The 26398-nt window shown below is 35.7% G+C and overlaps 1 protein-coding gene across 1 annotated transcript in view; it reads right to left on the bottom strand.

Annotated features, from left to right (window-relative positions):
* LOC308642478 (uncharacterized protein) overlaps positions 1 to 26398 on the bottom strand; it is a gene marked incomplete at its 3' end in the record, with an annotated part of 80997 nt that overhangs the window by 43025 nt on the left and 11574 nt on the right. The window contains exons 6-8 of the mRNA XM_081281445.1: positions 25679 to 25707; positions 18364 to 18409; positions 18039 to 18095 (exon numbers count right to left, since the gene is read on the bottom strand). Coding sequence (XP_081137571.1) covers positions 18039 to 18095; positions 18364 to 18409; positions 25679 to 25707 — 132 coding nt within the window. The remainder of the gene's footprint in view (positions 1 to 18038; positions 18096 to 18363; positions 18410 to 25678; positions 25708 to 26398) is intronic.

The following is a 26398-nucleotide window of genomic DNA, read 5'->3' as shown; positions in this document are numbered from 1 at the left end:
GCAGTGTCATCCATATTATGAAGCCTCTTATGTTCTACGTTGGATGATCTTCCCACATGTGACTCTGCTGACAAATGCACAGATAAACTACATAAAAAATTCATGTGAAAGACAAATTATCTAAATAAAAAGGAAGAGTACTAATAATCATATAATTTTATTTTCCCAGTTATATTTTTATTGAAGTCTTACTTTAGGAGAATGTATGTCGTGTGTGAAACTTTTATTGCTGTTTGTGTGTGGGCCTGTGTATTTTACCCAGAAAATTATGTATCCTTGGCAAATACTATAATGCTTACTTCAGATCCCAAGTCTTTATATTTAGGAGACAGGGTATCTGTAAAATCCATGGTTTGCTGGAAACCCTGCAGGGGTTTGCCTCAGCCTGTCAAGTACCTGCAATTATGGATGTATGCCTCTGAACCCCATGCATACTGACATCATTGAAGAATACTTTTACTGGTCCAATACCTCAGAAAACCACTTAGGGAGACAATAGGTATTCACCATGTATGATACCTATAATAACTCACAACTTGATCCATTCAACTTGAATAAAATTTTACAGGAAAAAAAATAAATTTCCATGTAAACAAAAGTCATCACACTGTTTCTCTTTGCTCAATTATTAAATTTTAAAACTCTATTGTACTTCATTGTGTCCCAAATAAATGATACACCTTAATAAAATGAATTCCATATTATTTTTCTGTTTTAATTTCCCTTTCTTTTCATATTTTTTCTCTTAAAATTGTGTCTGTCTTGCAAAACGTCCATGATTATAGATTATACCTGTTATTCCCAACATAAACTGGTTTTGCTTTTCCTTGGGACTACCTAGGACATATTTCAGGTTTTGTATGGGATAATAAACAGGTGAGCTGTAAAGTATTCATTTTCCTAGCCAGTTCATCAGTTATTGGACATGAGGGGACTGCTTTTACATCATGTTACTCTCAACAGTTTTATTTATTTTCACCTGTAATTGAATTTGTGGTAAGAGCTAGAGGAGAAAGCAGGGGCAAGGGATAAAGACTTCTAGAGATAGAGATGAATGGAGACTTCAAAAGTGAGGTTATCCGCCAGAGGGAGGAAAAGCTGAGAGAAGGAAAGGCTGTACATAGACACAGGGTTTAAATGGAACATGCTTGTCTGACTATATAGGGATTGGCAAGGAGAATGGTCAGAGGATATTGCAGGCAGAGACAGGGATCAAATACACAGTGAGGAAAAATTTGTATTATGAAAGATTCCTGGGAAAGTTAAGATGCTTGGACATCCATGTTTTAAAGTGGGCTCATGGTCATATATGCAGTATATGCATAAATAGCAGAACCAACCTCAATGCAACATGCAGGTGAGTGAATGGAGATGAATAATGGCATGTGAGTGAATGGAGATGAATAATGAGAAGGCAGTAGTTTACTAGGAAATTGATGCAGGCCTGACTGGATGGCATTTTTCTCAAAATATAGAAAGTAGAAAAATTTCAGTGAGATGTATAGAATCAATTTTAATTAAATTAACAAAGAAAGAAGAGATTCTGTTACTCATGTTTACAAATGAGATGCATAATACAGTGCAGGAACTGTGAATGTTGCTTCCATTTAGCATGTAGTTTATCCTGTAGCAATGTCTTCCTGTGTTGAGAGAACTCATTTAGGAGCTTGGTGTAAAATTTTCTGAAATCGGATTTACAAACCCACATGACCATTAGAAATGTCTGTGGGAGAGGATCAGTGAGAGATCAACTGCCCAGGATGGAAAAGAATCCAGTTCAGTGCCAAGCATTGAGAAGAATATAACAAACCATATCATAGGAATATGAGCAATCTCTTGCTGCTATGTGCAAGTTTATTTTTGATTTAGATCATTTAGTCCAAATTCCTGGAAAGAAGTTTCTCCAGCAATAATGGATTCATTTTATAGGAAAGGAGTAAAATAAATTACATATGATCATACATTGCATCCTTTCTTGCTATAGACTGATCACATCAGTGGTGAAGGGCATGAACAAAAGTAAAGCAAGAAACAAAACACAGTGTTGTAATTAGTCCAAATATGAGTTGTCATAGTAGAGTTGACATTCTCTTTTCCATGGATTTGTTCTGTGTCACAGACTGATACTGACCTCCTGGATTCAGAAGAAACAATTGAAAAAAAAATTGAGAAAACAAAAAGTCGGTTGTTTGAAAACATAAATAAAATTGACAGACCCTTAGCTATGCTAATGAAGAGAACGAGAGAGAAAACTCAAATTATCAGCACATGTGATGAAAAAGGTAATATCACAACAGACACTACAGAAATACAAAGATAATTAGAAATTATTTTGTAAATGTATACTCTAATAAAATAGAAGACATTGAATGCATTGTCAAATTTCTTAAGTTATATGATTTGTCCAGATTGAATCAGGAAGATAAAGACAAGTTAAACAGAACAATATCAAGTGAGGAAATAGAAGATGCCATCAGAAGCTTACCAAGCAAGAAAAGCCCAGGACCACATGGATACACAGCGAAGTTCTACAAGATCCTTAAAGAAGAATGAATACCAATACTCTTAAATTTATTTCAGGAAATAGAAAAAGAGGCAGCACTTCCAAACTCATTCTATGAGGCCAATATCACCCTGATTCTAAAACCAGGCAAAGATACATCAAAGAAAGAAAACTTTAGACCAATATCTCTAATAAATATAAATGCAAAAAATTCTCAATAAAATCCTGGCAAATTGAATACAAAAATATATCAAAAAAATCCTGCACCATGATCAAGTGGGATTCATCCCAGGGATGCAAGGTTGGTTCAACATATAGAAATTAAGAAATAATAAATAAATCAACAGACTCAAAGATAAGAAGAAAAGAAGGTATAGAAATAACTGAAAGGCAGGTGAAAATGTGGTTGACATTATTCATCATCAGGAAAATGCAAATTAAAAGCATAATGATACCTTAAAATTCAAGAAAATGGCCAAAATTAAGTTATGGACACCAAATATTGATGAGGAGGTAGAATAAACAGTCACATAGTGCTGTTGAGACTTTAAAATTGTATGACCAATTTGAAAAACTATTTGATAATTGCTTATGATATTATATATATATACTACCTTGTAATTCAGCAATTTCAGTCCTAACAATTTATCCTTAAAAACTATAAAATATGTTCATTAAAAAAGAAATATGCAGGAATATTCATAACAACTTTAATTATAATAAACCCAAACTGGAAACAAAAAAAAAAGAAGCATATGATCATCTCAATAGATGCAGAAAAAAACATTTAACAAAATACAGGACCTCTTCATGTTCAAAACACTAGAAAACTCTGGGAATAATGGAAACCTATCTCAACATCATAAAGGCTATTTATTCTAAGTCTCAGGCCAGCATCATTCTAAATGTAGAAAAATTAAAGGCATTCCCTCTGAAAACTAGAATAAGACAGGTATGCCCTCTTTCACCATTTCTATTTAAATAGTTCTTGAAACACTGGCCAGAGCAATCAGACAGATGAAAGAAATTAAAGGGATATGTATACTTAGATGACCCAAAAAAACTCCACAGAAAACTTCTAGAACTAGTAAATGAATTCATCAAAGTAGCAGGATATAAACTCAACACCCAAAAATCAAAGGCATTTCTGTGTATCACTGAGAAATCCTCTGAGAAGGAAATGAGGAAAATGACTCCATTTACAATAACCTCAAAAAAAAAAAAAAAGGATACTTGGGAATCAATTTAATGAAAGAGGTGAAAGATCTATACAATGAAAACTACAGAACCCTAAAGAAAGAGATCAAAGAAGACCTTAGAAGATGGAAAGATCTACATTGGCTTGGATAGGCAGAATTGATATTATCAAAATGACCATACTATCTAAAACAAAAACCATATCTTCATTCTCTCAGGCATCTCAGTTCTCCCTCTGCCCCTTTAAGCTCTTTTTAAATTTAGAGAGGGAAAAAAATCAGCCTCACATTCCAACTAACCACTGTAATGACTCCAATCTGGGAAACATAATTTTAGCACTTTTAAATATATTTTCCTCATGAATTTACAAAAGTATTTTGAAAAAAATGGATGCAAGCATCAACATCCACATGTTGTGGCAATCCTCCCAACACATTGTGGGATATCTATATATATCATGTGTGATTAGTTTGTTATCCTTTCAAAAGTTTCAATATATGTTTTCTAGAGAAGTTGTACCACAAAAGTTACCTAATTTGAAGTTCCATGTTTCCATTGTCAATTTTGCTCTTATTGGAAGAGAATCTTCTATTTTGTTCATATGCTTGATGTGCATGGAGAAAAGATATGATATATATATTTTAGATTTGATCCCATCCAGCATGCATTTAATAATGTAACATAAATATAGAAGATGAATTTTACCTTGAAGGATTCACATAAACCCCGATGAACTGAAAAGAGATTGAGATATATGCTCAAATAAGTCTGAATATACAAAGGGGAAGGAAGGGAGGATATGTGGAGGCAGGAAAGATGGTGGAATAGATGGACATCATTACCCTAGGTACTGTATATATGGTGTGACACTACACTGTGTATAACCATAGAAATTTGAAGTTGTGCTGCAACTGCATAGAATGCATCAAAATGTATTCTGCTGTCATGTATATACCTAATTAAAATTAATTACTTTCAAAAAATCTGAATATAACAAAACTATTCTCATTTCACACTAAATGAATATGGACCCTAGTCCTGGTAGTTAGCATTGGTGAAGACTACTTTAGCTTTAGGAATCCTCTTTCATTTGGGGGCTTTATGTTGAGCAATGACAGAAGACTCAAATGTACTAAATCAGAATCAGGAATATAAGTTTCAGAAAATTTGCAGTTAAGTTTCCAGGGGTAAAATCACTTTTGCAATGGCCCTTAATAGAATGCTGGAGATGCAGTATACTGGAGAGCATAGTGATCTGTTTTCAAAAGAGGAAAAAAAGATTCTGAGAAGTGCAATAAGGAAACTGAGTTTAAAATGTGACAGGACATATCTCCAGTGAATCCTATCAGAATCATGTAATACACTTTAGTATAAGTATGCTTCCTGTTCCCTCATTTGCCTCATAATTATCAAATCCAATGTTGCTATGAGTTTTGGGGGACAAGGTATAAATGTGTGCACATCAGAGAGAGTTTTCTGAACCAATTAGCCCAGATATGTGTGTTTAGAATAAAAGGTAATACACATATTGCACATATTCATGTGAAAACTGGTGTACCTTCTTTTCCCAGAATCCCTTGTTTAATCAATAATTACTTTCTTTTTTTGCCCTCTCCTGGGAAGACAGTGGTTCCTCATTCATGAAAAAAAATATACAGTAAAGCTACAGTGTTCAGACTAGACAAAATAAAAATAAAAGTGTTCTGAAAGTTTGTAGAATTATCAGATATCAATAGACTAGTGTGTTTCAAAGAAATTGGTTGAGGGCTGGGATTGTGGCTCAGTGGTAGAGCACTCGCCTAGCATGGGCGGGACCCAGGTTCGATCCTCAGCACCACATAAAAATAAAGGCATTGTGTTGTGTCCATCTAGTAAAAAAAAAAAAAAAAAAGATTCTCTCTCTCTCTCTCTCTCTCTCTCTCTCAAAAAAAAAAAAACAAATTGGTTGATACACAAAGAGTACTATATTGGTGTTTGAGGAGCAAACTTCATAAAAGATTTCTGATTAAAAAATGAGTCTGATGTGGCTTATCTTGACAGCTTTTCAAGTAATTGCACGAAAGTCCCAGATGAGCACAACATTTACTTTTTAGAGTTCAGAATATATCTCAGCAATATGGTGCATTCCTGGCATGTCCAGGGACATGGTTTCTCATAAATCACCAATAAAATTATGAAATCAAGAATATTAAGGATGATAATAAGAATAACAAGTATGGAAATATTAGTGTCCTTTAAAGCAATGAATGCTTCAAAAATGCAGCATGGCTCATCTGAATGACACACATGGATTCTTTACACACGGTGATGCCACTGGACACAGATGGGAGAAATGGGTAGCTGCAGGTTACTCAGATTCTTCCAGTTGTAACTTATTCTTATCATCACTGCTTGGGATATTGAGTTGAAACAGACAAACTGAAAAGAACTGATGAGAATTCTCTCACGTTCCTCATACTTCCTTGCTAAATTCTATGTTACCTTCATCACATTCCCATCCCTTTAGCTTTTCCAAAGGAACCCACGGAAGTGGGAGCTTGTCTCCTTACATTTTACATTTTATGTGTGGCTCTTTGCCATGCCTTGTGGCCTGTCAATGATACAGATTTATCTTAGAAATATCTACTCTTCACCTTAGTCTTTGGGTCCCTCCCATATCTAAAGAGACATGCTCAGAATGAAAAGCAAGATTTGTGCTTGCACTTGATCTTGGTTGTGTCTTGAAATGTAGGAACTGATAGTGTTTCTTGCACAGTTCCCAAAAGGATATCCAATGCACAGCTCCAATTCATTTTTTCTACAGATCAGGATCATTTGAATCACCTTAGACTATAATGAACATATAGAAGCTACGACCTGCTCAGTCAGAACAAGATTTTGAACATGGTCGCCAAGAGATGATTCCTAACAGTTGCAGAGTGTCAGTGTGAAATTTGTCCTCTTCTAATTCCTCTAGGTTAATTTGAATGTAGCTCTGGATTCTTCCCTCAAAATAAAGTTTAGAAGAATCTGTAAGCTTTCCAAAGTTAATTTTAGATACCTGTGGATTTGGAAAGTGCTCAATAATAATTACTAGTCCTTTCAACTAATCCATTTGCTGTTTCTGCTCTAAAATTTTGCCCTAATGAGTAGCAACATGTTGCATGTCATTAACTTGTACACCTGCCTAATCATTTAGGGTAAGTGAACTTATCTCTGTGGGAATAGGTCTTCACTGCTCAATTCATTCCCAACTGTGAGTAAGTCAGGAAGGGTGTAAAAATTGTACCCTCTCCATCATTCAACTTTGGAACAGGAAACTCACAAATTCGTCTCAAACTTTAAAAACCCTGTTCTTTTCCCTTCTTACATGTTGTTGGAATTTCCTACGCTCTCCTGAGTACCACTGGTTCTTTTTTGTTTTTATTCTTTTTGACAATGTGTACTCACTACCTTCATCAGTCTTCATTCCCTCTTTTTAATGTCCTTTTCCTTATTTAAATTTACCTGTGATAAAAGCATGTCTCAACTGCAACTCACAGTTCAGTACCTTTAGCTATCCACCCAATTTAACCTGTGGCTGAAACCTAATGAGATACTCTACTTCTTACCTTTTTTTTCTTAATCTTTACTACTTATTTAATAGGCACATGTCTTGCACAATTAGTATATACCAGCGCTCATATTTCTTGGCCAGTTTTCTTTCCAATGTACTTTGTATCCTATGTGGTTCTTACCTTGTTCAAGTTCACTTATTCCCTTTTTTGTGCTTGCATTGATCTCAACAGATTCAGAAGCAGCACACATCTCCTGATGTTGCTCAGAATCACTCTGGTAATGACAAAAATGAGTTACATATAGATATTATCATCACTCTTTGCACATCCCCATATTTACAGTTGTGCAATCTTTGGAGTTGGAGATTAGATCACTACATTTAATGAAACAATATTTACTTATAAGACTCGATCTTATGCACTCCAGATGAAGCTGAGCTCTTCTCTTCATCTACCTACCCATGGGGCAAAACCAGGAAAAACTGAAAGAGGAAATGTGTTCTCTGACAGCAAGCACTGATATACATATATTCAAAGCATCTCACATCAGTGCTTAACTAGCAACGTGTGTATTCCTCCAACAAAACTCTTTTGAGACTGGAACTTGATGTTATATAGATTTGACATTTTAAACATAGGAGGGTTAAATTTTTTAAATTTCTTTTTTCCTTGTGTTTGGACATGATTCATTTATTTGATTGATTGATTTTTATGTGATGCTGAATCAAACCCAGGTCTCACACATGTGAGGCAAACACTCATCCCTGAGCCACAACCTTAGCCTGGGAGAGTTAAATATTTAATGTTAAAATATGATATTTGATGTGATAGAGATTTTAAATGTGTCACAGCAAGTAGGAAGAAAATACTCTTGGAATTGTTTAATTTGATTCACCAGAGTCTTCTAAAATTAATATATTTCAGCAAAGTACTTACTTCATCAAAATTTGAGTTTCAAGGAAGAGAAATTTGGAACAAAAATGTGTCCACAATTAATGTGGACAAAGAAAAACACTGCATTTGGGTAGAGTATGGAAACATCTTCACTGAAGAAAGTCTTGGGATTCCATGGAAGGAAGGCTCTATTTAATGATGAGTATTTTCAGAGATTGGAGCCAGAAAAACTGGTGTATGGCTGCATAATGAATAAGTCAGGCTGTTTGGAAATGCTAGAAAGCCATGACAAGAATCAGTGACCAGATGAAGCACAGAATCCATGGCTTTTAAAAAAAGAAATGCATTCATTGAAGGAATAGACTGCAGCATTGCCAGGAAAAACTAGCAGAGTGCAAGTAATAAATCTCTCCTCTCAAAGGCTGAGGAGAATCTCACTAACACAAGTAAAAAATGGGAAAAGCAAGAGATACACAGTTCTTAAATCATGAATTACAAAATGCCCACTAGAAGTCAAGGAAATATCATTCAAAACTGCATTGGTATTTCATATGCCCCCAGTCAGAAGGACATATTTCAAGTATTCATATAATAAGTGCAGTGCAGGATGTGGCAGGAAAACTAATCCTAGACTGCCAGACTGAAAATTAAGACCTCCACACTGCAAAGCATTATGGAGATTCCTTTAGATTCTAGGAATATGGTCCAGCTTTCCCACTCCTTCCAATTAACCCCAATGTATGAATCAGAATGCACATGTGATATATGAACTTCAATATTTTATAGTACAAGTCACATTTATAGAATTATGGAACTAACTGATACCCATCAACAAAAGAATGGATTAAAGAAAACACACAGAATATTCAGCACTGATTTTCAGCAAATTAGTTATTCTTGATAAACCACTATGGCAAAATGATTTCACATATTATGTATTAAAATACTGCCTTAAATGTCTTTCAAACATATAAAAGTTAGAGCAGCAAAGTCTTACTAATTGTGTAAAAATTATTTTAGAGAGAAAATAAGAAACTAATAGAGATTCCTCTGAACACAAACACAACATTTTCAGCAGAGGAGAGACTTGGATTTTTGCATGGATATCAAGCAAATTTCAAAATACTGCCCAAAATCCTGGGCAGAGTTAGACTGTGAGTGCAGGATCCTTTTATCCCTGGTTACCTCACAGAGGCTTTTTTCCTGGGATAACTGAAACAACATACATTCCTATTTCAACTTCTAAAATCAGATCAAACCATGGTACAAAACAATGGTTGGGAGGCACCCAAAGGAAGAATTAGGGTGGGTTCTAATCTGAGACCAGAATCCAAGACCAGATCTGCTGAGAGGCTTCAGTAGCTGGATCTTGGACCCGTGGTCTGCCAAAGATTAAAAAGTCATGGTACTTTCATTGAAATATGTTGTTTGAAGGTCTCTCATAGCAAGTGCCAGGGCAATGGCTGGTAGGAAACTGGATGCATGCAGAAAACACACATGATGATCCACACCAGGGATGGTAAACAAACTCAGCTGAGAGGCATTTAGAAATTTGTTGGCTTTTCCAACACACTGGTTTTTGTAGACACCCTTCTGGTGATTACAATGAAATTCTCAGAGTAAACACCTTGGAGAAGAGTTTCATTGTGTAGTAACTGTTTGCTGGATCAGAAACCACTGCAGGTATTGCAACTCCTGAATGCATAGCCAACTCTCCTTGCAGAAAGGTGAAAGTTTACCCTGATCCATTGATGTCAGGATAGTGATAATCAGGAATGGGATGGAAACTCTCATCAGGAATACATGTGTTTTTCCTGTTGGACAGTTATTTGAGTAGAGGTCCATAGAACACAACCTCTTTAAATGGTTGGTGAGAACAATGACAGTGAAGGAGACTATTTGAGAAATCAAGTGATGGAAGTGCTGGGAATTGTTAGGTACAATGGCATTTTCCTACAGTTCCCAGAAGAAATTGCAGATTCTCCAAGCAGGTCATGACTGCCATGCTCCAATAGCTTGTAAGAAAACCCCTCAGATATATGGACTCTTGCCCACCTCTACATCACTGATTATAGGAGCCCATCTTTAGAGTCTGCATTGCTCACTAGAGTGTTTGTCAGTAAGTATCCATGTTAGATGGGCCCACATCCCTGTGTACATAAACAAGTACTAAGGGTGAGGATTTTCTCCAAATTGTGAATTTCTCTCATTTCTCTGGGTGAGGTGGGGGCCATTTAGTATCTGAGGTCAGCTTATTCATGGCAATAGCAGGTTAGGACATTTGCAGCTAAAGCAAACAAAGAAAGAGGGTTTCTAAAATTAGAAGTCCTGCACAGAAATATCTCCTAACATTAGTATAAGGGAAATCTTAAGCTTTTTAATTGGTGTTCTTGATGTGTTTTTGTCTGTTATTGGAATGGGGTTTTCACATTATTTCTTTTTTTTTTTTTAATTTTTTATTGATTATTTAAAGTATTACATAGCTCATGCATTTTTCACCTACAATCTTATTTTTTTTTGAGAATTTCATTGCATTACTCGTGTGTGTGTGTGTGTATGTGTGTGTGTGTTTGTGGGTTTACTATGAAGTGACCAGTTTACCTCTCATTTTAAATTTTTTCTTTCCAATTTGAGTTCATTTCCCCTCATCTCCTCTTTGGCCTTCTTTATTCCCACCTCTTTCCTTCTATTTTAAAACAAGCCCTAATAATTATATTAAAACCAAGGCCTCTTTTGATTTTCCAGTAAACATTGATATTTCCTTTTTCATCTCTTCTTTTTGTAGTGTTATATTCTATTACAGGTGACAAGTGTTTTGCTATAAACCGTGATCATTTGTGTAGTTCATTCTGTCACCTCAGAGAAATATTGGTGAGTGAAATTGGCACGTGCAACATGCTGGTGTTCACTCCTGATACTCAGATATAAACCATACCCAGGACACAACCAAAGACAAATCTGTACACTACAAGGACCCTTGTGTAATAGTGGAAGAGAACCCATGCAAACGCATGCAAATCCTTTACATACTAACACAGATCATATGAGATCAGGAGGCATATTCTCATATTATCTATGTTAGATCATATGAGATCTAAATTTCATAATTCAGATTATTTCATAATTTAGATCTTCAAAATTTCATAATTTCCCCAAAATGATATCCAAAATCTTTAGTCTAACCTCACATAAAGAGGTAAGGTAAATATGTTTCATAATTTTATTGATTTCTCACAGATAATGGATCGGAAATATATATTATTTGCACATTAGCAGAAAAGTACCCATCCTGGAGTGTTTTGATTCAACATGAAATTTTGTGCCTGATTTGAGCCTGCTCCCTCCCTCCATGGAGATGCTGAAATCCATGGAAAATGACATCTTTAACTTTGGCACAGATGACAGTTAATGTGAAATTAAATGTTGAACCCTTGGGAATGAAGTTGTTTTTACATGAATGGGTTCAGTGGTTATCGCATTTATGTATGTTCATGATTTCAGCTGCTTATTTCTAAGTCTCTGACTTATTGCTTCCAATTTATGGATGTCACACAGAGGAAAACACAAACATTCTCAAAAATGTAGGCACAATGCTAACACAAAGCATATGTGTAATCCACTTTGATCTCTAAAGTTAATTTTTATTATTATATATTAATTAATATAACATTTCATGTCTTAACATCTTTTTTTTAAAGAAGAGAGAGACAGAGAGAGAGAGAGACAGAGAGAGAGAGAGAGAGAGAGAATTTTTAATATTTACTTTTTAGTTTTAGGTGGACATAACATCTTTGTTTGTATGTGGTGCTGAGGATTGAACCCGGGCCGCATGCATGCCAGGCGAGCACGCTACCGCTTGAGCCACATCCCCAGCCCCAATGTCTTAACATCTTTATACTTAAATATTAAATTATGATGTTTGAATTCCCAAAGAATGTTCTATGAGTTCAATTCACTTGGCCGAATTGACCTTCTATAAAGAAGAAAAATAAAAGTAATTGTGAATTTGACATGTGCATACCTGTAGCTGACTGTATTTACTGTCTTCAAGACTCTCTTGGTATTCTCGTGAGGATCTGCCCAAATGGGACTCTGTTGACAAATGTACAGATTTACTTAAACTACTTCAAAATAATGTGAATGTCAATTAATCCAAGTAAAAATGAACAGTAGTAATAATCCTATAATTTTACTTTCTTCAAGTACCGTTTCAATCAAGCTAAATTTAAGGTGAATATATCTTATTTTTGGAATGTTTATTGCTGTTTGCATGTGGGCCTGAGTATTTTATACAGGGACATGTATGTCCTTAGTAGAACTATGGCATTCATATCAAATTCCCTGTCTTAATATTTAGAGTCAGGGCATCTGTAAATACTAATGTTGGCTTGAAACCCAACAGGGATTTATCATCAGCCTTTCAAGTACCTGCAATTACACATGTATCCCTCTGAAGCCAGTAAATACTGACATCAATTAGTAGTAATTTTAGTGATCAATGCATCAGAACACCTACAATTGGGGTGTCACCATATACAATGCTAAAATAATTTTTAGGTTGATCTATTTTAGGTGAAACTGAATTTTACAGAAAAAGATTTATATTTCTATGGAAAAAGGAGGCATCAGAGTTTTTACTGTTTCTTCTTTCAAATATCATAGAAAAAATCCATTGTTCATCATTTGTCATGTCCCCCCAAACTGATTACATTTACACATTGATCAGCAAATTCCATGTTGTTTTTTAATTTACTTTCCCTTTTTTTTTTTTTTTTTGGTTGTTGCTGTTGTTCATTCTTTACATTAGGAATCACTCTGCCTTGAGAAATATCCATGATTATGCCTGTTGTTCATGGCATAAACTGCCCCCCCAATGGGGTTACTTCATTTCTGAAATGTGTATTAAACATGTTACCTGTAAAGTCCTGTTTTTCCTATCTAGTCTATCAGTTCTTGGACTTGAGGGGACTACTTTTACATCAAGTTGTAGTCAACAGTATTTTTTGTTTATTCCACCCACAATTGTGTTTGTGGTAAGATCTTGAGGAGAAAATAGGAAATATATATTATTTGTACATTAGCAGAAAAGTACCCATGATTTCTTTTCTGGAGATGGAGATGAGCAGAGACATCAAAAGTGAGGTTATGTCCAGAGGGTGGAAATGCTGGGCATGAAAGGCTGTACATTGAGAAACAGGGCTTAAAAGGGAACATGTTTTTTATGGAGATATAGTGATTTGTAAGAGGAATTTCAGAGGACATTGCAGGCAGAGAGAGGGACCGATATACACAGTGAGGAAAAATTTGTATTATGAAAGATTCCTAGGACAGTTAAGGTGCTTGGATATCCATGATCTAAGGAGGGCTGATAATCATATTGCAGTATATGAATAAATAGGACCATCCTCAGTGCTATAGCAGGTTAACATGAAGGACCTGTGCACGAATGGAGATACATAATGAGAAGGCCACAGTGCACCAGGAAGTTAATGCCAGCGTGAATGGAGGGAATGTTTCTGGAAATACAGAGGATAGAACAATTTAATTGAACTGTGTAAAATGAAGACTAATTACAGAAACAAAGAAAGAAGCTGGGCCACAGGAATGTGTGATTCTGCTCCTGACTATAACTCCAGGATTCAAATAATATGTGTAGTAAATGCAGCTACTGTGAATGTTGCTTTCCTTTATCATGTAGTTTCTTCATGGCAATATCTTTCTATGTTGAGGAAACTACTTCAACAAGAGGGTGGGCAATTTTGTGAACCTTGAAAATACAATTATTTTATCCATTTTATTATAAGTATGCTTCCCATCAGAGAATCAGAGTCATCTATGGGAGAGCTTCAGTGGGAGATGAAAATAATGCTCTCCAGCCAATAATGGATTCATTTTACAAGAAAGGAGTAAAATAAATTCATATGATCATACATTGTATCATTTCTTGCTACAGACTGACCACATCATTGGTGAATGTCAAAAACCATAAAACAAATCACAGATACAATGGAATAAGTTCATATACAAGGAGTCATAATAGAGTTGACATTATCTTGTAGATGAGTTTTTTTCTGTTTCACAAACTGTTCTTGACCTCCTGGGTTCAATCCCATACCATATCCTCATTCTTCTAGGTTTCTCAACTGTAGCAGTGCCCCAATATAAGCTTTTTTAAAATTAGGGTGAAGAAAATCAGCCTCATAATCCAACTAACTACTGTAATGAATCCAATGTGGAAACATAATTTTAGAGAGATCTATTATAAGTTATTTTTAAGTATAATTTTCTCATGATTTTATAGAAATATTTTGAAAAGAGATGTAAGCATCAACATCCACATATTGCTGCAAATCCTTCCTACACACTGTGGGAAAATAACACACATGAGGTGTGAAGATTTGCTATCATTTCAAAGTTTCTCTATATGTTTTCCAGAGAGGTTGTACCACAAAAGTTACCTGTTTTGACTTTGCATGTTACTATCTTCAATTTTGGTCTTTGATGAAGTGAATCCTCTTTCATAGGCTTGATGTTCTTGGAGAGAAGATATTATATAAACATTTTAAATTTCATCCCATCCAGCATGCACTTAATAATTTAAAATAAACAGAAGATGAATTACCTTGAAGGAAGCACATGAATCCTGATATCCTGAAAAGAGATTGAGATGTATGCTCAACAAAACCTGAATATCTAAAAACTACAATCGTGGTTCTACTGAATGAATATGGGACCCTAGTTCTGCTAGTTAGCATTAATGAAGACTATTTTAGGTTTAAGTGTCTTCTTTCATTTGGGGACTTCATGTTGAGTGAGAAATCAGCATTAGGAATATAGGATTAGAAAAATTTTCAGTTGAGTTTTCCAACAGCAAAGTCATTTTTGCAATGACCGTTAATAGAAACACATTGGGATATATACCAGTGTCAAGATAAAGAATGCTGGAGAGCACAGTGATCTGTTTTCAGAGGAGGAAAGATTGACCCTGAGAAGTTCAATGTTGAAGCAGAATTAAAAAGGTGGCAGCAAATATCTTGGGTAAATCCTATCAGAATTATTTAACCCATTTCATTATAAGTATGCTTTCTGTCCCTCATTTGTCTTATAATTAATATACCCAAACTTGTGATAAGATTTCAGAGGAGGGTACACTTGTTTGCTTATCATAGAGAGTTCTCTGAGTCAGTTAGCTCTGACACATGTGTTTAGAGTCACAGTTAAGGGTCTTTGCTCATATTCATGTAAAAAACTGGTGTGATCTTCTTTTCCCAGAAACTCTGGTTTAACCAATACCAACTTTCTTTTGGCACTCTTGTGCAAAGATAGTGGTCCCACATCTATGCAATAAATCTATGGTAAAGCATAAAGAGCTCAGACATGGCAATCCAAAAGGAAAAGTGTTCTGAATTCTTGCAGAATTATCACATACCAATAATCTAATATGTTTCAAAAAAGTTGGTAAATACATGAAGAGTAACAATGTTGGTGTTTGAGGAGCAAACTTCATAAAGTTTTCTGGTTAAAAAACAAGTCTGGTGAGGCTTATGTAGACACAGTTTGAAGTAAATGCACAAAATTCCCAGATGATCACAGCATTTGTTTCTAGACTTCAGAATTTATCTCAATAACATGATGTACTCCTGGCATGTCCAGGAACTTTGTTTCTCACAAAATTCCAATAAAATAATGATATACATACATTAAGGATGGTAATAGGAATAGTATGATTGGAATTATCAGCTTCTTTATAGCAATGAATGCTTCAAAAATGCATGGATCCTCATCTGAAGGACACAAATGGATGCCTCAAGCACTGAGATGCCTCTTGGATATAGAGGCAGGAAATGGGTGGCTGTAGGTTATCCTAATTCTGCCAGTTGCCACTGGTTCTTACAATCTCTGCACCAGACTTCAACTTGAAGAAAGGAAAGCTAAGAGAGCTGACTGGAATTCTCCTATTTACTCGTTTTTTTCCTTTTAAATTGTATGTTTTCTCCCTCACTTTCTCTTCCCTTTAACCTTTCCAAAGAAACTCATAAAAGTGGGAGCTTGTCTTTTTCCATTTCCATCCTTCATATGGATCTTTGCCACTCTTGTTGCCTGCCAATGTGACAGAGTTATCTTAGAAATATCATTTCTTCCTCTTAGTCCTTTGTGTTCTTCCCACATCTCAAGAGACATGCTCAGAATGAAAGTGAGATTGATGCTTGCACTTAATCTGGTTGTGTCTTGAAGCGCAGGAAGCAGCTGTGGTTCTTGCATATTTCCCCAAAGGATACCCAATGAACAGCTCAAAATCATGTTGTCTACAGACCAGGATCATTGGAGTCAGCTTAGAATGTAATGGACATGTAGAGGCAAAGACCTGATGAGTCAGAACAAGAGTTTGAACATGATCTTTAAGGGATGATTCCTTAAAGTTCCAGAGTTCCAGTATGACATTTGTCAGCTTCTATTCCTCTATGGTCATTTGAATGTAGCTTTGGATTCCTCCCAAAAATGTTCCATCAAACTAAAGTTTGGAAAGATCCATAATCTCTCCACTGTTAATTTTAGGTACCTGTAGTTTTGGAAAATGCTCAATTACCACTCATATTTCCTTCTACTTTTACATTTGCTTTTTCTGCCCTATAATTTGCCTTAGGGTGTAGCAACAAGTTTCAAGTCATTTAATTATATACATGCCTAATCATTTAGGGTAACTGAACTTAGTTCTGTGGAAACAGATCTTCATTCCTCAATTTATTCCTAATCGTGCATAAGTGAGGAAGGGTGGGAAAGATTTATTCTCTCTTTCATTCAACTTTTAAACTGGAAACACATATTTTTCTTTTTTTTTGAACAGAAATATAGTTTAATGAGTTAATATAATGCATTCCCTCTTTTTTATTTCTAAGAAATTTTGGTTTTTTTCTTTTTTAATGGTTTTATTAAACGGCAGTGCAATGCATCACAATTCATATTACACATACAGAGCACAATTTTTCATATCTATGTTTGTATACAAAGTATATTTCCACCAATTCATGTCTTAATACATGTACTTTGGATATAATGATGTTCATCACATTTCACCATCATTTCTAACACCCTGTCCCTTCCCTTCTCCTCCCACCCCTTTGCCTATCCGTAGTTCTTCTATGCTTCTCAGGCTACCCCTCCCTACCCCAGTATGAATCAGCCTCCTTACATTAGAGAAAACATTCAGCATTTGTTTCTTTGGGATTGGCTAACTTCACTTAGCATTGTTTTCTTCAACACCATCCATTTAACTGCAAATGCCATGATTTTATTCTCTTTTATTTCTATGTAATATTCCATTGTGTATTTATGCCACATTTTTATCAAATCACCTACTCAAGGGCATCTAGGTTGGTTCTACAGTTAAGCTATTGTGAATTGTGCTGCTATAAACATTGATGTGGCTGTATCCCAGCAGTATGCTGTTTTAAGTGTTTGTCTATTGACCAAGGAGAGGGATATCAGGTCAAATGGTGGTTCTATTCCCAGTTTTCCATGGATTCTCTCTACTGCTTTCCATATTGGCTGTACCAATTTACAGTCCCACCAGCTATATATGAGTATACCTTTTTCCCCCACATCATTGCCAACACTATTGTTGTTTATCTTTATAATAGCTGCCATTCTGACAGGAGTGAGATGAAATCTTAAGAGTAGTTTTGATTTGCATTTCTCTAATTGCTAGAGATAATGAACAATTTTTATATATTTGTTGATTGATTTTACATCCTCTTTTGAGATGTGTCTGTTTAGGTTCTTGGCCCATTTATTGATTAGGTTACCTAGAAAACCCTCTTCTGTTCCCTTCTCATCTGTAGGTGGAATTTCCCACCCTCTCCTGACTACCACTGATTCTTTTCTATTTGTTTTTGAATGTGTGTACTCACTGCCTTTCTCAGTCTTCATTCCCTCTTCTTCTGTCCTTTTCCTTATTTCAAATTTACCTGTGAGAGAAGCATGTGTCAAATGCAACTAACAACACAATTCCTTTAACAAATACACTCAATTCAACCTGTGGCTGAAACCCAATGAGATACACCAGTTCTTACATTTGTTTGTCCCTACTAGTTATTTAATAGGCACATTCCTTGAAGAAGTACTGTATACCAGTGCTCCTATTTTTTGGCCATTCTCTTTCCAATACAGTTTGTATCCTGTGTTTCTTACCTTCTCCATGTCCATTTATTGTCTTTGTGCTTGGATCCAACTTACCGGATACGCCAGCAGCACACTCCTCTCGAAGTTGCTCAGAATCACTCTGGTAAAAATAATGACAATAATGAGTTTTATATAGATTTCTGCTCCTCTCTTTGAACATCGTTTTATTTATAGTTATGAAGTCATTGCAATTGCAGATTAGACCATTACATTTTCTGCAATAATATTTCCACATGAGACACATGTAGTCCAGGTGAAACTGAGTTCTGCTCTTTATCTGGCTACTGATGGGGAAAATCAGGAAGAAACTCACTGATATGCATATATCCAAAACAACTAATACCAGTGCTTAATTAGTGAACTCTGCATTCTCCCACAAAATAAAGAGTAGAAAATTTGTTTAAAATGTTTTTTTTAATTAGATTTGATGTTATAGAGATACAACATTTTGAACAATGAAAGGTCAAATTTTTTTGATTGCTCACATATGATACTTGATATGATAAGAGTCTTTCAAATGGGTCATCTTGAATAGGAAGAAAATATTCTTGCACTTGTTTCTTTTGAGTCTCCAGAGCCTTCCAAATATGCATCTCATTGAGCAAAATATTCACATAGTCAAAATTTCATTTTAAAAGAACAGCGATTCAGTACGAAGATGTGTCTGTATTTTATGCACACCAATGAGCACACTCTATTTGTTTAGAGAATTAAAACTCTTCATTGCAGAAAGAACTAAAAGGAATTTCAAAGAAGTAAGACAGTAGCACAGCATCACGCTGTGTTTCCTGACTAACTACTTTCAGAGTTTGGACCCAGAGAAACTGGTGTACAGCTGCATAATAATGAATAAATCAGGCTGTGTGGAATAAATGGGAAGCCACGACAGAGAACTAGTGACCACATGAAACACAGAAATCATGGCTTTTAAAACAAATTATGCATTCCTAGAAGAAATAGACTGCAGCTGTGCCAGCAAAACTAGCATAGGGCAAGCAACAAATCTCCCCTCTGGAGGGCGGAGGAGAATCTCACCAATCCAATTTAAAAAATGGCAAAAAGCAAGAGATAGACATATTTCAAATCAGGAACTACAACTTGCCCATAGCCATGTAAACATTAGTCACCATCACTATCACCCAAGGAAATAGCATTCAAAACAGCATTGACATTTCAGATGTCCCCAGTCAGAATGACATTTTTCAAGTTCTCAAATAATAAGTGAAGTGCAGGGAGTGGGAGAAAAGTATAATCTTACACATCCAGACTGAAAATTAAGATTTCCACACTAAAAAGCAATATGTAGAATCCTCTGGATTCTAGGAATATAACTGCCATATGACCCAGTTTTTCCACTTCTTGATTTGAACGTCAATGTACCAAAACCAGCATGTACATGTGACTTTTTAATGTCAACGTTTTAGCACTGTAATCACAATTATAAAGTTATGGAACTATAATATCCATCAAGGAGAAAATGTATATAAAAAAGATACTTGTCACTGATTTTGAGCAGATTAGTTTTTTATAAATCCCAATATTTTATATGAATTCATTGCCCTAAATATTCTAACATAAAAGTTGCAACAGCAAAATCTCCTTAATTATACAAAGGAAAATACTTTAGTGAAAAAAGGAAACTAATGTATAATCCTCTCAATTCAAATGCAACATTTTGAGCAAAGAAGGTATTTGAATTTTCTCAGAGATACAAACCAGAATTCAAAATACTGCCAAATTGCATAGGCAGAATGGCACTGCAAGATTTCAGAGAAAAAACTTCATTCTTATTTTAACTTTTATAAGATGGAACTCTTTCATAAACTGTGGTTATTGAGGCACCCACAACAAGTATTAAGGTAGGTGTAAAAGAGAACTGAGACAGATCTGCTGATGGCTCTGGGCAGCTAGACTTTGGTCCTGTGGTCTGCCTAAGGATGAAGAGTTCTTGGCATTTTCATTAAAAGATGTTGTTTGAAGATTTGTGAAAGCAAGTGCCAAGGTTATTTCTGGTAGAAAAATTGTCCCCCTACAGAACAACACACATGTGCAGACACACATGTGCAGATAGGGTCAAGCCAGTCAGCTGGCTTGAGAGGCATTTCAAGTTCTTGTCTGTTACCACCATGCTTATACTTGTAGACACCCTGCTGGATATTACAATAAAATCCTGAGAGCAGACACCTTTGACAAGGGTCCCCTTGTAGCAATTCTGTGGGTAAGATCAGAAACCACTGCTGGTCTTGAACTTCCCAGATGCATAGCCAACTCTCCACACAGAATGGTGGAGGTTCACCCTCATCATAGGTTCTCAGGATAGTGATAGTCAGAAATGGGCTGAAAATTCTCATCAGCAATACATGTGTAATGCTTGTTGGACAGTTACTTGAGTAGAAGTCCACAGAGCACTGCCTCTTTAAATAAGTATTTAGAATAATGATAGTGAAGGAGAGTGCTTTTTGAGAATTCAAGTGACAGAAGAATCCAGCAGTGCTGGGGCATTGTTAGGTGCAATGATATTTTCCTTCAGTTTCCAAAAGATTCTGCAAGCAGACCATGACTGCCATGCTCCAATAGTTTGCCAGGAAACTACTCAGAGACATGGAATCTTGCCCATCTCTAGACCACTGGCTACAGGAATCCATCAGGCGGTCTGCATTACATACTAGCCCCTAGGCTCCATGAACCAGAGTGTTTGTCAGGAAGTTCCCAAATTAGATAGACACACTTGTCTGAGTCATAAGCAAGTACTGAGGGTAAGGATTTTCTTGAAATTGCTAAATTTCCTCAGTATTCTCTGAGTGTGGTGGGAGACAAAGGAGCAGAGGGGCTCAGCTTATTCAAACAAATATCAGGTTAGGCCTTTTGCAGCTAGAGCAAATGAAGATAGTGTTGGATAATATTTGTTTCCCAGAAACCCCCAAAGTTATTTGTGGCTAGATTTAGAAATCCTGGACAAAAATATCTTCTTTTCTACTGTGTTAACATTGGGGAGTTTCAAACTCTTGCTGTTATTGTTCATTATTTTTTGGTCTGCTATTTGTGTTGGTTTTCCATGTTATTTCATTTTTCTCTCTCTCTTTTTTTTTAATGAGAGTTTCCTTCTATTTTGGGGGGGTTGGTACCCAGAGACAATTTTTATTCTCACTATAAATCCTTTCATTTCTAATTTTTATTGCATTTTCTCTTCTTCTCCTATTCTGTCTCTCTTTAGTCCCATCACTTTCACTCTACTTCATATTAAAAATATATTCCAATAATTGTATTATAACTAAGGCAGGTGTTTTTGGAGGTCAACCTTGTTATTTCCTACTCCATTTCTTCATTTATTGCTGTTCTAGAGATAATTTAAAACATACATTTTGTGTACAGTGAATACATGTTTTTCTTTATGCTGTGATGGTTGTTAGAGTTTACTCTCTTCTGACTTTACGAGAATCAAATAGACATAGAAGCCATTGGGTAGAAAAAGTCTGGTATCTGGGAATTTCCATCAGCAATCTTGCTGGTTTGAGAGACTGGCCCCTACGTGTGACTTCTTACAAAGCTCCATCAGGTGCAACACTGCACTGGAGATGGGTTGACCAGGTGAAGCCACACAGCCACACAGCCAGAGTTGGGTGTGGCCACTATGCTAATCAACCTCTTTGCTGCAAGACACCTACCACACCAAAAGAACATTCCTCCTGTTTTCAGGTGCAGTGGTGCATGCCTGTAATTCCAGTAGCACAGGAGGCTGAGTAGGAGGATCATGAGTGCAAAGCCAGTGCAAAGAGTGAGGTGCTAAGCAACTCAGTGAGACCCTGTCTCTAAATCAAATACAAAATAGGGTGGGGGATGTGGCTTAGTGGTCTTGTGGCCCTGAGTTCAATCCCTAGTGTACACACGCGCGCGCGCGCACACACACACACACACACACACACACACACACGTTTCCTTTTTCTGAAAACTTATCCCTGCCTTTGATACACTCTCCCTTAAATGAAGAACTGGAGACATTTTCTAGTTGCTCAGCTGCAGCTCCACTGAAATTGGGGATCCATTTAAGACCTCTGCTTCTCCTTTCAAACTTAATTTCTATCTCTGGCTCTTATTTCTTTACTATTTATTTCAGGCCTTCTTTTTCTCAGATGGCTTACACCTTATGAGCTGGGTGGTGGTGGCCTCATGATACTCTCCCCTTACAGTGATACTTGTGAGTGAAAGTAGCACATAAAATATGCTCATTTTCAGCTGTGATACTCAGAAATAAATATTGCCCAGGAAACATCCCAAAGAGAAACTTGCATACTACAAGTACCCACATGAGTCTGTGGAATAGAAATCCATTCAAGTACATGGAAATGAACCACCTACTAACACAGACAACAGGAAAACAGAGGAAAAGACCTCCAAAATTTCATGATTTCCCCAAAATTGCATCCAAAGAATTAGGTGTAACCACAACTGAATAGATAAGGTAAATATAATTAATAGTTCCATTGATTTCTTTAAAAAAAATTTTTTAGTTGTAGCTGACCAGTTAACTACTCTGTACTTAAATATTTAATTACTATGTTTGGATTCCCAAAGAGTATTGTAGTAGGTCATTTCAATTGGCCTAGTTTAATGTCTGGAAGCAAAAAAAAAAAAAAAAAAAAGAAATGACCAGGAATTTAAATCGACACATGTGCCTACCTTTTGCTGGTGATGTACAGTATCATTGATATCATGAAAACTCTTCTGTTCTGCCTCGGATGATCTGTCCAAATATGGCACTGTTGACAAATGCACAGAATAACTACTTAAAAAATTTATATGAAAGACAAATTATCCAAATAAAAAGGAAGAGTACTAATAATCATATAATTTTATTTGCCCAGTTATATTTTTATTGAAGTTTTACTTTAGGAGAATGTATGTCATGTGTGAAATTTTTATTGCTGTTTGTGTGTTGGCCTGTGTATTTTACCCCAAAACATGTGTATTCTTGGCAAATACTATAATGCTTACTTCATATCTCAAGTCTTTATATTGGGAGACAGAGTGTCTGTAAAGTCCAAGGTTTACTGGAAACCCTGCAGGGGCCTGCCTCAGTCTCTCAAGTACCTGCAATTATGGATGTGTGCCTCTGAACCCCATTTATACTGACATCATTGAAGAGTAATTTTACTGGTCCAATAACTCAGAAAACCACTGGGGAAGACACTAGGTATTCACCATGTATGATGCCTATAATAACTCACAACTTGATCCATTCAACTTGAATAAAAATTTTATAGGAAAAAATTAAATTTCCATGTAAACAAAAATCATCACACTGTTTACTCTTTGCTCAATTTTTAAATTTTAAGAATCCTTTGTACTTAATTGTGTCCCAGATAAATGATCACATTTACACCTTAATAAAATGAATTCCATATTATTTTTTCTTTTTAATTTCCCTTTCTTTTCATGTTTTTTTTCTATTAAAATTGCCTCTGTCATGCAAAACGTCCATGATTATACCTCTTATTCCTGACATAAACTGTTTTTGCTTTTCCTTGGGACTACTTTAGACATATTACAACTTTTGTACGGGTAATAAACACGTGATCTGTAAAGTATTCAGTTTCCTAGCCAGTTCATCAGTTACTGAACTTGAGGGAACTGCTTTTATATCATGTTACTGTTAACAGGTTTATTTATTTCTACCTATAGTTGAATTTGTGATAAGAGCTGGAGGTGAAACTAGGGACCAGGGGTAAATACTTTTCTAGAGATAAAGATGAAAGGAGACTTCAAAAGTGAGGATATTCGCTAGATGGAGGAAATGCTGAAAGAATGGAAGGCTATACATAGACACAAGGTTTAAATGGGACATGCTTGTCTGACTATATAGGGATTGGCAAGGAGAATGGCCAGAGGATATTGCAGGCAGAGAGAGGGATAAAATATGCAGTGAGGAAAAATTGGTATTATGAAAGATTCCTGGGGAAGTTAAGATGCTTGGACATCCTTGTATTAAAGTGGGCCGGGCCAATGATCATATATGCGGTATATGCATAAATAGCAGAACCAACTTCAATACAATATGCAGGTGACCTTGAGTGGCATGTGCATGAAATGGAGATGAATAATGAGAAGGCAACAGTGCACTAGAAAATTGATGCATCCTGATTGGATGGCATTTTTCTCAAAATATAGACAGTAGAAAAATTTCAGTGAGATGTTTAGAATCAATTTTAATTAAATGAACAAAGACAGAAGGTGGGTCTGAGAAATTGAGATTCTGTTATTCATGTTCACAAATGAGATGCTTAATACAGTGCAGGAACTGTGAATGTTGCTTTCATTTAGCATGTAGTTTCTCCTGTAGCAAAATCTTCCTGTGTTGAGAGAACTCATTTAAAAGCTTGGTGTGAAATTTTCTGAAATTGGATTTACAAATCCCACAGAACTATCAGAAAAGTCTGTGGGAGAGGATCAATGAGAGATCAACTGCCCAGCATGCAAAATAATCCAGTTCAATGCCAAGCATTGAGAACAACATAAACAAACCATGTCGTAGGAATATGAGCAATCTCTTATTGGTATGTGCAAGTTTATTTTTGATTTAGATCATTTAGTCCAAATTCCTGGAAAGAAGTTTCTCCAGTTATAATGGATTCATTTTATAGGAAAGGAGTAAAATAATTTACATATGATCATACATTGCATCCTTTCTTGTTATAGACTGATCATATCAATGGTGAAGGGCATGAACAAAAGTAAAGCATGAAACAAAAAACAAGGTCATGGAATTAGTCCATACACAAGTTGTCATAGTAGAGTTGACATTCTCTTTTCAATGGGTTTATCCTATGTGACAGGCTGATACTGACCTCCTAGATTCAAGCAAAAACCATATCTTCATTCTCTCAGGCATCTCAGTTCCAGATCTGCCCCTTTAAGTTCTTTTTAAATTTAGGGAAGAAAGAAAATCAGCCTCGCGTTTCAACTAAGCACTAAAATGACTCTAGTCTGGGAAACATAATTTTAGAAATAAGTATGATATAAGCACTTTTTAATATATTTTCCTCATGAATTTATAAAAATATTTTGAAAAATGGATCAAGCATCAACATCCACATGTTGTGGCAATAATCACAACCCATTGTGGAACATATATATCATGTGTGAATAGTTTGTTATCCTTTAAAAGGTTTCATTATATGGTTTCTAGAAAAATTGTACCACAAAAGTTACCTATATTGAAGTTCCATGTTTCCATCGTCAATTTTACCCCTTTTTCTTCGATTTTGTTCATAGGCTTGATGTTCTTGGATAAAAGATATAATATATATTTTAGATTTGATCCCATCCAGCATGCACTTAATAATGTAAAATAAACATAGAAGATGAATTTTACCTTGAAGGAATCACATAAATCCCGACGAACTGAAAAGAGATTGAGATGATGCTCAAATAAATCTGAATATGCAAAGGGGAGGGGGGAGGGTATGTGGGGGCAGGAAAGATGGTGGAATAGATGGACATCATTACCCTAGGTACTGTATATATATGGTGACACTACACTGTGTACAACCATAGAAATGTGAAGCTGTGCTGCAATTGCGGAGAATGCATCAAAATGCATTCTGCTGTCATGTATATACCTAATTAAAATTAATTACTTTCAAAAAAACTGAATATAACAAAACTACCCTCATTGCACACTAAATTAATATGGACCCTAGTCCTGGTAGTTTGCATTGGTGAAGACTATTTTAGCTTTATGAATCCTCTTTCATTTGGGGGCTTTATGTTGAGCAATGACAGAAGACTCAAATGTACTAAAACAGAATCAGGAATATAGGTTTCAGAAAACTTGCAGTTAAGTTTCCAGTAGTAAAATCACTTTTGCAATGGTCTTTAATAGAATGCTAAAGATGCAGAATGCTGAAGAGCACAATGATCTGTTTTCAGAAGAGGAAAAAAGGACCCTGAGAAGTGCAATAAGGAAACTGAGTTTAAAATGTGGCAGGACATATCTCGAGTGAACCCTATCAGAATCATTTAATCCATTTTATTATAAGTATGCTTCCTGTCCCTCATTTGCCTCATAATTAACAAATCCATTTTTGTGATG

This window comes from Spermophilus citellus, assembly GCF_964194105.1.
Source record: "Spermophilus citellus genome assembly, chromosome: 1".
Lineage (NCBI taxonomy): Eukaryota > Metazoa > Chordata > Mammalia > Rodentia > Sciuridae > Spermophilus > Spermophilus citellus.
The sequence above is the reverse complement of the archived record's forward strand: the minus strand, read 5'-3'. Positions and strand labels throughout refer to the sequence as shown.